This window comes from Mytilinidion resinicola, assembly GCF_010093595.1.
Source record: "Mytilinidion resinicola strain CBS 304.34 unplaced genomic scaffold BDZ99scaffold_14, whole genome shotgun sequence".
Taxonomy (NCBI): Eukaryota; Fungi; Ascomycota; class Dothideomycetes; order Mytilinidiales; family Mytilinidiaceae; genus Mytilinidion; species Mytilinidion resinicola.
In genome coordinates this window covers 113,040-127,856 of record NW_022985450.1, presented here as the reverse complement: position 1 = coordinate 127,856, position 14,817 = coordinate 113,040, and the positions used below count along the sequence as shown (strand labels likewise).

General features: G+C 50.6%; 4 protein-coding genes across 4 annotated transcripts; 1 reads left to right on the top strand and 3 right to left on the bottom strand.

The window, feature by feature from the left end:
• Positions 1 to 37: 37 nt before the first annotated feature.
• BDZ99DRAFT_522759 (uncharacterized protein) lies at positions 38 to 2,259 on the bottom strand (the record flags this gene model as incomplete). Its single annotated transcript, XM_033725727.1, has 4 exons — positions 38 to 914; positions 975 to 1,781; positions 1,838 to 2,037; positions 2,104 to 2,259. 4 exons carry the CDS (start codon positions 2,257 to 2,259, stop codon positions 38 to 40), a joined length of 2,040 nt encoding a protein of 679 aa, XP_033574091.1.
• Positions 2,260 to 3,039: 780 nt separating this feature from the next.
• On the top strand, positions 3,040 to 5,006 carry BDZ99DRAFT_465057 (uncharacterized protein). The gene has a single exon (XM_033720458.1). It carries the CDS (start codon positions 3,291 to 3,293, stop codon positions 4,575 to 4,577), a length of 1,287 nt encoding a protein of 428 aa, XP_033574090.1. The 5' UTR covers positions 3,040 to 3,290; the 3' UTR covers positions 4,578 to 5,006.
• On the bottom strand, positions 4,779 to 6,533 carry BDZ99DRAFT_522757 (uncharacterized protein; the record flags this gene model as incomplete). The annotated part of the gene is made up of 3 exons (XM_033725726.1): positions 4,779 to 6,104; positions 6,159 to 6,404; positions 6,459 to 6,533. 3 exons carry the CDS (start codon positions 6,531 to 6,533, stop codon positions 4,779 to 4,781), a joined length of 1,647 nt encoding a protein of 548 aa, XP_033574089.1.
• A 2,390-nt stretch (positions 6,534 to 8,923) lies between these two features.
• BDZ99DRAFT_421036 (uncharacterized protein) lies at positions 8,924 to 11,096 on the bottom strand (the record flags this gene model as incomplete). Its single annotated transcript, XM_033716941.1, has 5 exons — positions 10,684 to 11,096; positions 10,432 to 10,608; positions 9,442 to 10,231; positions 9,096 to 9,402; positions 8,924 to 9,056 (listed from the first exon to the last, which is right to left on the bottom strand). Coding segments are annotated over exons 1-5 (1,590 nt in total), but the record flags the coding sequence as incomplete, so codon positions are not given.
• Positions 11,097 to 14,817: the final 3,721 nt, after the last annotated feature.

The window sequence follows — 14,817 nt, the reverse complement described above, 5'->3', positions numbered from 1 at the left end:
TCGTTCTTGGCTTTGCACCCTTCTTCCTTGACAAACTTCAGGCATACCGTCGGTCTGAATCTGGGTAATGAGCATCCCCACTTGTAAATGTGCATCTTCTTACTTTCTTTCCGCTTTCTTTTTTGGCCAGCGGGTTCTCCCTCTTCGGGATCTCCACCCCCCAGTGAACCTTCTTCTCATGATGCCTCTTATCGAAATGTTTCGGATGACATGCGGCGCTCAGAGCTGCACTGCATGTTGCTGCAAGTGGCATACGATTCTCGAAACTTCTGAGACTGATCCATACGCCATACAAAAAGACCACGAGCGAGACTGAAAGGAAACATAGCATCCCGAGTACTGAATAACCTACTTGGCTGATGGAAAACTCTGATATCTCAAGCCAGTGGTCTAGTGAAACGACGCGGGTGAAAAAGATGGCTTGGGAGGCGAGCCAGTGTAGAGCCGTCCACAGAATTGTGATTAGGGCCCAGTACCCGAATGGAACCGTAAAGAAATGAATAGCGCGCTGGTCCGTTTTTGCGAGAGGGTCAGTGATCCGGAGGCTGAGTTTGGGTTCATTTTGAGGTACGCCGGTTGTCTCGATAGGTGGTGCAGCGTACTCGGTGTACTCGCGGGCAGCGATCATGGCTGTTAAGTGACTGTTCCATACATAATACGCCAGAGAGAGGGCGAATTGCGGAGTGTTAGCTAAGACGATGTTACGCAAAATAACGCCTTTGGAAGGTGGACCGCGGAGGGATAGTGATTGGTTCGTCTGAACGTCTCCAGACCATACTCCGAATAGAAAAAGTCCGCTTGGATTGCCGATGCCAAGTTGCTGGATAGCGTCTCTGTTTAATCCGAGGTCGTTCTTTAGCCAGCGGACTTTAGAGATTAGGAATATGGACGGAAAGAGCGGAATAGCCGATAGCCTAAGTACTAGAGTCAGGATTCCAGACGGAGAAAGCTAGCATACTTTAAGTGATACTTACAAGATTGTACTGATTATCCACCGACTAACGCCAATGGCCCGGAAGGCTGCACACCGCTCGCGTTCTCGCCAAAGCATCGGATTGATTTGGGCCCATCGATGATCCCAGATACCATTCTGGAAGTCAGTCTTCTCAACGATGCTCATTCCGAGCGTTTCCTTATCTTCATGTTCCAAAAAAGATGCAATTGCGTCGCCTGTAGTAATCAGTGGCTGAGCCTTGGCTCCATGCTTTAGCCACCAGTATGTCGCGACAAAGCAGACGACTTTCAGCAAATTGGCCACCACAGTGAGTATGGTAGGAAGAGATCCATACTCGAGTCTACATCTCTTCTCCATCTTCTTGCTCAGACAGTAATCAACCTTCGGATGTGTGTAATCTGGGAAATCCCAGTTGTTTCCAGCCTTGGAAAGCTTGCCATAGCAGGCAAGACTCTGGCGCGATTCGGGTGGGCAGAGCCATTGATATGGCCAGGGACCCCATCCGGCTGCTGCACCACCCAGCACCGTCGATGTGTTCATATCTGGCACGGCTGGTTTAGTCACCACAACGACGTCGGCTTGGTCTCCTACAAAATGCTGTGCGTATTTTTTCTGGCACTGTTCGTTGTCAAGTTTCTCGTAGTTGGGCAAGTCCTGCTGCAGAAAATGGAGGTTATCTGGCCAATTTGCCCCTATTCCTTCGTCGGAGAACTGAACAGGTGTCAAATCTTTGTCGTTCCAGGGTAGTCCTCGAACGAAACCATCCGTGACCGTGAGTTCGTTGTACTGATATGCGATTGGAGAGAATATGACGGTAGAATTCCATCTAGATATAGTTAGCACAGTCAGTTGAGATTGATCTTATGAGCATGTGAGTCTCACAATAGATGCAGTGGCACTGAACCCATGGCAAGGAGTATCCACCAGAATATTCGCCAGCGGCCGATGTGACCCTTCCAGACGTTGCGAAAACTCGGTATGCCGATATCAGCCCATTGACGTTTCTTGTGAGCGGCATCTATATCCTTCCGAGTTGGTGATGACAGCAGCTGCATGCAAAAGTTCGACCGATCAATGAGTACCTGGCCGTTTGGCGTTAGTATGCGCACTTTCACGTCTTTCATCAGGACTAGACGGCGTAATCTTACGGTACTTAAGACGTTGATAACGCCGTGCGCGACTTTATTACCCCTATCGATTTTGCGGCAGTCTCCTTCGAACAAAATTCCCAACCCATTTGACCCGGGTTTGTGCAAGGTTGTTGCGACCAGCAGAAACACCAAGTTTAAGCAGAGCGTGAACATTGCCACCACAATAGCGGTGGCTACACCAAGCTCCGATCCGGGAAACCGTTTCTCAAGCCACTGACCGAGCCTCGTCTCTCGGAATTCGGCCTTCCCATCTTTCCAAGCTGTCTGGACTGACTCCAAACACGTTCCTATTCATATATTTAGTGCTGCAGGTAAAGAATGAGATAGTACAAACGCTTTCCCATTATCCTTCTCTTTAAGTCGTTGAAATCTGTCGACCTACTAGGGAATCAAAAGTCACTCTTGCTTCATGCCGAAAGGTGCAAGGGGTGTACATTAGGTATAAATGTCGCTCAGTACAGAGGGGTTGATCCGCCAGCCTTTCCTTTCAGAAAAACGAGTCCTACGCGCATCTCTACATTGGGCGAAGACTATTACAGCCTCGTCTCAGCCGCGGACAGAGAAGTCTAATTTTGGTTATGCATACCTCACCTGAAACAGTCTGAGCGTTGCTCCGCTGGATGGTCGACGTCGTGGATGGTCGACGTCGTGGATGGTCGACGTCGGGGATGCATGCCAAGAATACAATCGGAGCAAGACGATGAGCTAAGCGACGCGCCTCGATTGGTGCGATCTCGTAGCGCCCTAACCTGCGGGTGAAGAGTCAATACCTGCCAAGGCCCGGCGGTAAATAAAGGGCCGACTCCTTTAATTAGTGCTTGGGACTCGGTTCCCCTGGTTCCCGGCAAGCCAGCAAGCCAACCTCTTCGCTAAATAAAACGGCAAACGCCCTTTCCCTAGCACCTGCAATTCAGCTCCCAACATGCCAAGAAGCCAACATGTTCGCCCGGCGGTAAATACTTCAGCCTTTCCAGCTCGATCACAGTTGTGCACACTGATTTGCCGGTAATGCCACCTAAAACTGGAGACATATTTTTATAGCACTTGTAGCTCTCGACAGTCATGGAGGCGCTTTTCATCAGGCGCGTGAATGCCAGCGCTTGCAGCAGCACGGTTCTGGTTGTGTGTACCAATCTCTCCCCACAGCCCATCTGAAATCATAAAAGAGCTTTTCCAATATCCACATGCTTGCGAATGAAGCGGGAGTGCAAGACATCTTGCAGCAGAAAGATCCAGGTCCGCTCAAACTACGTTTATTTGCAAGCTATTTCCCTTATAACAAGCTGGAAAAGACGAGAATGTCAATATCTCTTAACTCTCGTACGCCCTGTCGTAGTCCAACTCCTGATTTGGTCCGCTCATACTTCCTAGATATACCCCGTGACGGGCTTTCCACCAATTGCAGGAACGGAACAGTCGTTCCGTCAATACAAGGACTCAACTACACCCAGTACTGCAATTACGACCTCAACGGCCATGATCTCGGTTGGGGCAACGGCAACAGCTTGCAAGAGTGCATAGACAGCTGCACCAGCTATCACCCGGCGTGCTTTGGGGTGACGTGGGATCCACTCCGAAGATTCTGCTGGCTAACGGACGGATCCATTGCTGCTTCGGACTTACAACCGGTTCAGAGCAACTTCGTATCCGCGCTGGTCTTCCCATCTCAAACGACGCAGCAAAGTGCGGACTTTGTATGCCCTTATCCGAATCTATCCACACACAAGGCAAGGTCGGGCATGGAGTTTAAGATGCTATGTGGAGCGATGTTCCCCGGCGACTCCGCGGACGACTTTCTCGACGCGATGCACGTGGAGTCCCTAGATGACTGTCTCGATCAATGTGCGGGGCACCACCCGCTCTGCAGTCGCGTAACCTATGGCGTAGACCTTCAGGGACGCGGATGGCTCAACTGCGGGCTGAAGAAATTTGATGAAAATGTAAAGCCGATCAGCAGTACGAAGTTCATGACTCATTCTCTCGAGGCCGTCATCAAGCCCCCGAAAAAAGTAGACTGCGTCAGCCCATCCGTCCGCAAGGACAACGCCGGGAGGTCCTTCAAAACCTCGTGCAGCGATCTTCGAAATTTGAACACCACAGAGGCCCAGCCGCTAGCAACGTACCACGAGGTGTCCATAGATGACTGCTTGCAGCACTGCTCGACCGCAAATTCGACATGCGCTACAGTGTTGTTCGATGCTGGACTTCAGTCTGGATACCAGAATTGCTATCTCTTTGACAGCTTCCCTCCGCCACAGCATCGGAATTCTGATTTTACGTTCATGTACCTCGAATCTCTCTCTTCCCAATTTCAACCGCCACCGCCTCCGAAGCCGGAAAAGAAGGGCAAGATCGCTGGGGCTGTCGTTGGCTCCCTTATCGGCACCGCTCTTTTGATTTGGCTGCTTGTATGGTGGTGCCGATGGCGGAAGAATAAGCAGAACTTTAAACACGAAGAGAAAACGCGTTGAAAGACAGTTGGTGGCGTAAGGATCGTCACATTGCTTCCGGAATCGAGTAATGGTATTGAGGCGTGTCTAATAGCTGTAGAGCAGTGTTTTAGAAAATCAAAGATCAGACGTCCGCCTGAGTTACGGCTTGGCAAACTTGACGTTATAACCCGAGCTTCTCTGATGTGGTGAAGACTTTCAAGCAGCCCTAAGACTCTCACTTTACAGGCGTCTAACAATAATCTGATACCTATATCGCGATACTGTGTCATCGCTCCGGGCACGGCAAGCCGCTGGCAGGCGTCTCAGCCCAACCGATATCCTCGTTCCACTCGAAAGTCGAACGGAACATCGATCAGCCAGAACAGTTGAAAGAAACAAGGCGCGCTGTTTACGTGGCCGTTTTCCCTCCTTCGTCTCAAACACTTCCCTAATCGACCACGTCTTGTCAATCCATATTAGTCGCACAGAAACGACCAAGCTTGAATCATGCGGATCGACGATCACGCACGATATGTGCGCCGCACGCTTCGAAATCTCGGACTTGCTCGTCTGAATGTCAGTTTCGATCTCGAAGTCCGTGTTTTGTCGCCCGGGTACGGGTAGTATTGAGTTCTGTGCACCGCCTGTAGCACTCCAAGCCCGAACAAGGAACGATTCCTCGACGGAGAAGATGGTGCTGACGAGACTGTTCTGCCCTAAAGCACCTGGGCCAGGACAGATAAGGATCTTGGTTTTCTGCACCGCCGATGCGAGGTCTCCCAAGTGGGGCAGGAAGGCAGGGAAAGCTTTGATACGATGGAAAACCTCTAAGGATGGGCCTCGACGTAATAGTAGACACAAAGCGCCTTTCATGTGTTTGTTCAACGCATGGTTAAGAACCGCCACGTGCGTTACTCCGGTATGCGATTCGTTTTCGGTGAAGAACTTTAGCTTGTCGGAAACGGCTTGATAGTCCAGCAGTGGAAGCGTGGTAGAAATCTCATTTCGAAAGGTTGTGACGGTCGTCATGATTTGTTCGTGGGCTTGGGTATACCACCTCTCAGTTGCAATAAAGTCGGTGTACAGCTTATCCGAAGGTAAACACCGGACGACGTCCGCTACACAGGATGTACAATCTTTCCTCTCACAGAAGCGTGTTGGCGAGTCCGCTAATAAGGGCTGGTCATCCTGATGCGTGCTGTAGCGAAACAAGAACAACGTGTGATCGGCTGTAGAATTATAAATTGCTTCCTGGATCCTGATGAAGGCTTTCTCCCGGCCTTCTCCGTAAAGTAGCGGCATATTAACATCGAATAGACCTAGAAGTGAATATGCCTCGTCTTCTTCTCGGGTGACTTTCCAATGTGCCGCCCATGAAAGCCTCTGCGCAGCGCTGAATAGATCAATATTTTGGGTCTGAACGAGAACATCCGGGTCAATCCTCATTATCTCCGCAATCTCCTCATGCCCCTCAAACTTCGTACCTATAGATGACCAATCCTCTGTATAAAACTCGACGCAAGTAGGCGCAAGCAACTCCTGTAATGTCCAACCGCGAGTGAACCACTCGCTCTTGTGAAAACTCTAGCCCAAGCCGGCTTTTGAATTGGGAACATCTACCATGTACACGTAGCAAATGTTCGATTGTGCATAGTAATTCCACATGGACTTGATGGCTCCTTGTAACTCTGCCGAACTCGACTTGTCGATGCAACAGCTGTCGATCCAAATCCAAGAGTAGCCGTCTCGCGCAGCTAATCTGCAAGCACCCTGGACTTTGGGAAAGCCTTGTTTCTTTCGTGCTGGACTGTCTACGTTTGAAATTGGAGTTTTGGTCATGTCATCGAAGGTGCACTCTTCAGCGCTCTGAGTGCATCAACGGTGCGAGAGGATGACATAGTTTGGGACATGGCCAGGTACGAAAAATTCGAGATTCAGAGAGTCGGTGTTGAGAAGCCACATGGCTGACGGAGATTGCGGGATCGAGGCGGACATTCGAGGAACATTGACCTGGTTAAAAAGTAGAGGAGGGAGCCTGGAGTCTGCGAGAGGCTGGGGACCTGACCAGGGTTGGTCAAGCTGGTGGTGGCGCAGCACTTACCGTGCAGCTACGCGAACGCCATGATCATTCTTTTACTGACTCTTGGAGTCGTATAGAGAAAGAAGCCCCCAATAGATTTTATATGAGGACGCTAGTCTACGTGAGTGCCTTCGATCTGCAATTCGTTTTCCTTGAAAACTCCCAACTTATTCTATCAGAAACATCTCCCCACTCGAGAAATGGAAGCAAGGAAAAAGCCTTGATCTGAGGATCCCACAGCGACTTATAGAAGTATCGCATACAGGGGAACGAGGTAAAGTAAAACAAACTAGTAGTACATAGTGCCTAAAGAAATGATGAATGATAGTAAGTGCGGCGATGTTGCCCAAGCCATTGAGCCATTCGTCCGGGCGTGATAGCCATCCCGCTCGGTGCCCCATTGCTACGGCACATTATTTAGATTATTCTTAGCTCCTTGATAGGTAGCGATTCAATATACTCATCTAGTAGTTCCCTGCGGGCATCAACATCGGACATAGCTTCGGACAAGGAGTCCGGCCGAGAAACTTCCACACCGAAAACATTTATGAGGCCTATTCGTTCAAATTCTGTTTCTGAAACCTTTCGGAGGACAATCCCTTGCCACCACGCAGAATGTTTGACAGAGAGGCCAAGGAATAGTACTGTCAGAGAATCCCTTGCTTTGGCTGGCCGTTCGTTGGTTGAGTAGTCGAAGTCCGGACGATTATGCCATCGCAGCGCGTCAATGGCTTCGTACGCGGAGGAAATGTCCTCAATCGCCACTGATGCTTCAAGCTCCTGCTCTGAGTATGTGGCTGCGAGAACGGGTCCTCTGAGTGTGATGCTGGCGTTTCGTACTTCGCCGAGGTGAGGGGGCTAATAGCAGCAAAATCAACGTCAACTAGATGTACTGGAGGTAGTGTGCAAAGCCGGCTCCAAGTAACACCTGCTGAACAAGACGTCCACGACCAAGGCGGAGCATCTCTCGAAGGTCGCGAGAAATTGAAACCTCTAACTCTGAGCTCTTCACTCCATAGGGCCACCAAGCAAGGTCCTCTAGTAAACTATTCTTCCACATTCATCGGCGACAGTCTCCGACCTTTGTACGTAGTGATAGCGTCCAAGGTTAGCTCACAGCCTTGAAATCCAGTGCCGGCACCAGCCTTAACGTGTTGCAGTTTCGTCTGCTGCCAGTGAGTGATTTTGTCATCTTCGAATTCGACCTTATCGACCTCGCCTTTTTCGTCCGACTCGAAAACCTTGCTGAAAACCCATCGGTAACCAACACATACCGTTGTACTCGGCTGTACAGTCACATTTCCTGAGGTTTGTAGAGAATCAAACGACGACGCAGAAGAAGGATGAGAAGGCCCCAAAGGACTTTCTGATGATTCAGCACGCTCATCCTGCTCTTTGAAGGGTTCCAGTATTCTGGAGAGCTTCGCGTTGATACGTGCCGCGACCTTGTGAGTGGCTTTGGATGCCGCCCGCTTTACTACGGGTTTGGACGTGGTGGAGCTTCGTCTGTGCGATGATGTAGCGACTTTGGTGGATGGCAGAGACGATCCCTCGTATGATGACTTCCCACTAGCGACAGGGTTTTCCAATGCTCAGAGCAGGCAGTGAGCGTGGGCTTGGGTAATAATTTTTGCCTACAGCTGATGGTTAGAGACAGAAGCGTGATCAGATTGAGTGAGCTCTCTGGTTCGAGACATCCGTTTGAGACTTGGAGTCGGACGTAGACAGCAGACAAGGCTGCCAAGGTGTGTGGTGTGACTGGAAGTTTGTCCCTCTCAGGCGAATGGACGAGTGGGAACAAGACCTCGAGATGATGGCCAATCGAGGCAGGGGTGAGGCGCCAGTGGACCTGAGAAGTCGATACGGTTGACAGGCTGCGTCGATGCACGCTGGCATAGCCTCCTATGCAAGATTAGCGGGGCTTCACCGGTCAAGCGCCTTGGAAGCCGGGGGCGTGCTGGAGAGCTGCGAGGCTGAAAAAGCAACCGCAAGTGTCTTTGTGGTACGAGCCAAATGGTCATTTCTCCATGGATGGATGCTGCGGGGTGTTGTTTTGGATGCATGAACCTCGTGAAATCACGCTCTCCAGAACAGTAGGCATCACTTTCGGGTCGCTTCCAAAAGACAGAAGATAATCTTCTTCATATAATGCCAGCAGAGGGATCGTGGGCTAAACTCGCTTCATTAAGGAGCGCCTGCGGACACCACCGCAGAAGGATCAAAACAATGCAACTCACCCCTAGAATCATTACATCTGTTCTTCCCTAATCTCATCATCTCCGTCGTCGTCGCTGTCGTCCTCACCTTCGCCCCAGCCATGAAGAAACCTGATCCTCAACCCACGGCTTGCCCTCCGCAATAGCTTGATCTGGTCCTCGATATTTCTGATATCCTTCTCTTTCTCCACCCAGTGCCCACATGTGATGCCGCTGGGTGTTCTCAGCGGACTCATGGTACTACCCATACTACTCGAAGACTTAGATAGCCTGACCCTCTCCATCGAGCTGCTCAAGCTTCGTTCCCAAACCGTTATAGCCTTTTCCTTGCGCTTTTCTTCCTTTTTCTTTAGCCAATTGAGAAGATGTACAGCTATAGCACTGGATGGTAGGCCTTGAATAGCACCGATATTGGTCGGCACCCAGCCTTGACTGAGCACAAGAGTCTCAACGCGCTCCCACGCGCCGTTCCAGTCTGGGCCGGGAATGCCGGCGTTTTTGGCGTCCCATTCGTCTTTGTCCGAGTGATTCGCAGGAGCCTGAAAGAAGTCTGGGAACCTGAGCGCTCCTTCGGAACGGTTGTTCACTTGGCCCCGCCTTATTTGACTCTGGTAGCTTGGCGAATCCCACGTCAGCGCTTTGTACCAATCGCAGCCTTCTAGATCGAGCCACCGGAGGCGGTATGTTACGAGGCTGAGTCGGCGTAAGATATTTGCTGCCTCATGCCAGTCGCCGTCGAGCTGAGAATAGATGTGGCTTCCGCCGAGAGCAACGGGTTTCGCGTGTTTGGACACCATGGATGTAGTGGCAGCATTGGGAGTTGTTGATGGGGTGGGCCAATAAGCTAGAGAGAGGTGGGTCAGATGTTTTAGGTTTGAACATGTCGCAAGAAGCGCAGTCCATGAAGCTTGGTGGCCCGGATGTGCAAGAGAAAGGCGGGTGAGGTTTGGGAAGCGGAACGGCTGCAGAGACGTGGGATGAGGCGAATCGATCTCGTCTTCCCAGGACTCTGCCACATCGTCTTCCAGCTTCTCGGGAGCGGAAGGAGGCGATTTTAAATCATGTGATAGTTCGACCGTAGAGCGCTGGCGAGACACATATTTGTTGAGATCCGAAAGCGTGAGCGCGTCACTTAACAGACAGGTAAGATCCAGTTGCTTGACCTCACTGCTGCCAGTCCCCCCATCAACTTCCGTCTCATTGAGAAAAAGTAGCTTGAAGGTCTTGAGGTCCGGCGAGCCCTCCTCTCCGTAAAGGGACAAGTAGCTAATTAGATGCTCTTTCAGATGAGCAGGTAGGGCGGGAAGATAATGTTGCTCGAATTCTGCAAGCCAATTCCAATTGGACGCCAATGTCTTGAGGCATAGGTCGACGAGACTCTTTGAACGAGGTAGTTTCTGCAAAATAATCAGCGGCCTGTATATAAGTGGCTCGAAGTTTCCGATTCCTTCAAATTGAAAACTGCTGTACTTGAGATGCGGTTAGGGAAGTCAATTGCTAGTGATGAGATTCATCCTAACAGCGACTGAATGTGAACGATAGATACAATATTCACGTTGAGCAGGAACAACGCGTTTATCCAAGATTATTCACGTACCCGTTCTCCATCATTTGTTGTCGCAAGTCTACCAAATTTTGATATACCGTCTCTCAAGTATGCTGGAAGCTTCCGAACTTCTGACGGGGCGTATTGGCTTTGGCTTAGCCAGCTCGCAGGTGGTGCTGGGCCTGGGGGAGGACGTCGCGTTCGAACTTGTCCTTGAGGTCTACCTGGCTTTGGTTTCGGAGGGTCAATCTCTGGTATATTCAAGATATGCCGCAACGCCGGCGGGACGGTGCGTTGAGTTACCACGTCTATTATCTCATTCCTCCTCTCTGCCGTAGCCCTCGGCGCTTGCTCCCGACGTAGTTGATTTATCCGTTCATTGACCGTCTTCGGGGCGGATGGGTGGGAGATGATCGGTCTCTGTTCCAACGAAGGGTGAACGGAGCCTTGAGGTTTGGCAAAGACCGGATTGTGCTTCTTCGGCATGTCTGCTGTTGGAGGGAGGGTCCCGTGATGCCTTATATGCTGGCAACGAGGCGTAGACTTAATGCGCGCAGTCAGGTAAGCTCTAGAGTGCTGGAGGGATGAGTCGCTGGTGAGTCAGTGGGATGGGGCTCAGAGGCCACAAAGGAGCAAATAACAGGACGTCCGGAGCGACTGCAGCAGCTAGATGTGATACAGTCTTTTGTATGATGCAATATCAAGCTATATTGAGGTTGGAGCGGATCCATAGCAGCGTTGGCATGGCGAAGGACGTCTCGAGTGCTCGCCACTGCCTTCCGTCTCACCTGCCACGCGGGGCATGAAAAAAGTGGCACACTCAAGCATTTCAACACCGTCTGAGGTGGCTCGGTGAGCTGTCACAAATGCCAGAACTGGTATTCCGAATAATTATAACATACCAGAGGACCTCAAGCGGTGCTAAACAAGCGTACACAAGCACAGGAATAGTGTGTATACAGTTCACGGGTTTGTGGACTACCACGTTCTGTTGATACTCATCAACCACGCTGTCTCATAGGTGCACCTGTCTACTACTGCTTGAAGTGCTTCAACAAGTTTCTACATATCGCAGAGCGAAGAGCTTCTATCCCGTTTATATTTTTTGAAAATGTATTGAAACACCCCAAGCAGTGGCAGACAAGTGTACCCACGAGACAGCTTGTCCTAGAATTAGAGTGCCACCTTTCTCATGCCCCGCGTGCCTGCATCCCACTTTTGCCAAGACTTCGCAACCCCACGCCTCAAACCGCAAAGCTGTTTACAAAAAGCTGTAGGAAAATAGGTCACTTATCGGAATGCCATTACTGCAGTTTTTCGAAAACTCACATACGGTTTGATCATGTGGGTGTTGCACTGCATTGAGGCGCCAGGCATCAAGTTCGGACTGCACAGCCCCAGCCTTTCCAACGTCTCAGCTCTCTCCCCCGCGTCTTGATTTCCTAGAATGCTATCAATCTCCAGTTTACTTCCATTCAGTGTGAATCGAATGTCTCTTAGTGTGTCTTTGCCTTTACAATGTTGGGTTAGGAGCTCCTAGCTGCCGCCATCGTCCCGTCGACAGCGCCACATTCACAGCTGCAGCCCGATCACCATGGCAGAATTGGTAGGGCTTACGGCGTCAATCATTGGTATTGCAGGTGCCGGTGTTAAACTCTCTACTACGCTATACACATTCGCAGAATCAGCCTCACGCGCAGATCAAGATATCACCGATATCGCTGGTGACGTTGCTCTCACTGCCAACGTGCTAAATAGCGTTGGAAACGTCCTAAAAGAGGAAGACACGAAATGCTTAGCTTCTAAAGCAGCTCTCAACGATGCAGAAAATATCTTGAAACGGTGCGAGACTGTCTTTAGTGATATTCGCCAGGTCGTTGAGAAGCGAACTAAGATTGGAAAAGATGGAAAGAAAACCATCACTACTCTCGGCCGGCTGGCCTGGCCGCTCAAGGAGCAAAGAGTTGAGTTGATGAGAAGACGATTGGATAGTCTAAAGACGAGTCTTTTGCTTCTTCTCAAGGTGCTCTCGTTTGCCGGAGATAGGGCCAGAGGGTTCGTCATTCGTCGTGTCTGCCCAAACATCTTCTAACTCTTCATAGAAAAGAAGCCTCCCTGCTTCGTGAGGAGCGAGAGAACATCCGCGCTCTTCACAAACGTCATCAACAATCATTGGAGAACCTCAACATGTTGGAGAAGAAGCTCGATAACATCTCTTTGGACGACTCCGAAACCCTTCACGGTTCGACAAATCCATCAAGGACTTCCACAATCAACCTTATCACACATCCACCTTCGGCAGCATTTGCATCGATCAAGAAGGTAGTTCCTACGAAAGAGAACACCCCTGACCCTCTGTCCGACGATTCCGACGACACCATTGGCGGATCTGACTCCGGCAGCGAAGACGAACCGATTAGCGCAGAGGATCTCTCAAAATGCACTGAGCATGTCCAAAAGCTCCTGAGGAGCATTGAGTCTGTCCGGAACCTTGTTGAGGAGGCCACATCCGCCCGCCGTTCCAAGCGTCAGCTTCACAAGGCCTACCACAGATTTCGCGCGAAGATTGAGAATGATGTGCTCCGAGAGCCTAGTAGAGACAAGGCGAAGGATGCCATTGCCAATCATCACCCTGGTTCTGCTCTACCATATGCGCAGCAGCAGACTTTACCTTCGATAGACTCGCTCGTTACCATGGATGTTGTTCCGTTGCCTGTTAAACATGCTGGAGAGCCAGGAGAAGCTTTCGCTATGAGACAAGAAAACTATCACCCGAAAACTCAGCAGCAACAAGCACGACAGCATCTGCAGCAATTGCAACAACCAAAACATGCTCAGAAACCTCCGGCTGACCTAGGATATCAAAAACATGGCGACGCAGCGCGATATCTCCAGCAGATGGAGCCACAAACACATCCCTTTATTGAGCAGCAGATACAACCTCTGCCTATGGCCGCAAAGGTGCGGGCACAGGGCCAAACAATGATGCAACAACAGCAAAGTGGTACGCGCATGGGGATTTCCCAATGGATTAATCAGAGCAACCCTGAACAGATGGCTGCTCCACAGGAAAACCTTGGTGAGAGTGTCACTCTACACACGACATGGCATCTCCAAATGCAGCAGCAGCAGCGACAAATGATGATGCGAATGCAAATGCAGCAAGAATCGGCTCAGGCTCAGGCTCAGGCTCAGGCTCAGGCTCAGGCTCAGGCTCGGGCTCAGGCTCAGGCTCGGGCTCGGGCTCAGACTCAGGCTCAGGCTACTCAACAGACTGCTCAGAAGGCAACCCAGCAAATGCAACAACAAATGGCGATGCAGCATACAGCGTCCCAGCCAATTCCTACGCCTTCAATGCCGTTGACGCCGATCAATCCGCCTTTTTCGAAGGGAAATACTAGTGTACCCAGTCTCGACTCTGCCGATGTGGATGAATCCGATGTTCTCGCAAACTTTGACTTTGATTCATTCTTGGCGGGTGCATCGGGCGATGACGAGTTTCCTATGACCTTTGTGGAACCTCAGGGCTTCGATTCATCTGAAAATCACGGAACTGCGACCACGGATATAAAGAATAGGCCAGTAGAAGCGCCACCCCTATACGTCAATCCTAAGCAGTTCCATCGTATTCTCAAACGAAGGATGGAGCGTCATAACCTGGAATCTCCGCCTGAGGGCAAAGTTCGGAGGAGGAGCACATCGAATTCAAGCGCTACGCTAGACCATGAGGTAGCCGACGCTTACGAGAATGCGAGTGGCGACACCCAGACCCGGATGGATATTCAAGCTAGGGATCATGCTTTACACGAGTATCAGATGAAGCTAATTTGTGGTGGGCCTCAGGAGAATAGGAATCGGTTGAAGATGGTACGAATAGAAGATGTGCAAGGAGTGGATCATCCTCCGTCAAGTAGTCGCAACGATTCTAGCTTGCCTGGCGCTATCACGTCGATACCAATGCCGACCCAGCAAACGCGAACATACCCATCGTATCAACAGACTTCACCAATGCCACCGTCGCAAGGAAACCCGCTGCTATCAAATCACATGCTTCAAGAGCACTCGCCCTCGATGTCGTCTTCTCATCCAATGGATGCAGTGTCACGGACTCACGACAACCCGAGTACTTATCTCCCGGTTTCTGTCTCTCCCATGCAAGAACAGACCACAGACTCGAGGTATAAAGCCGCTCAATTCCTTACTCCTCAGACTGTTACGTCAAAATCCGGTCCTTTTCTTCGTCCGTCTACCAAGTGAGTTTCAGTCTGGAGCAACACCTGGCAGTAATAACCACCTGAAACCGTCCTTTGTCTTTCTTTGTCCTGTGACCATCTTAGGACAACTGCTAATGTGATTACAATAGTGCCACCAAGCAACACCGAGCCTACGGTGCGTCCACTCGGCAACAGTCAGTTGCTATCCCTACAGGTGCCCACG

What these genes read in the sequence shown, in the direction of transcription:
- BDZ99DRAFT_465057 (XM_033720458.1), top strand. Translation starts at nt 3,291, where the DNA reads ATGCTTGCGAATGAAGCGGGAGTGCAAGACATCTTGCAGCAGAAAGAT.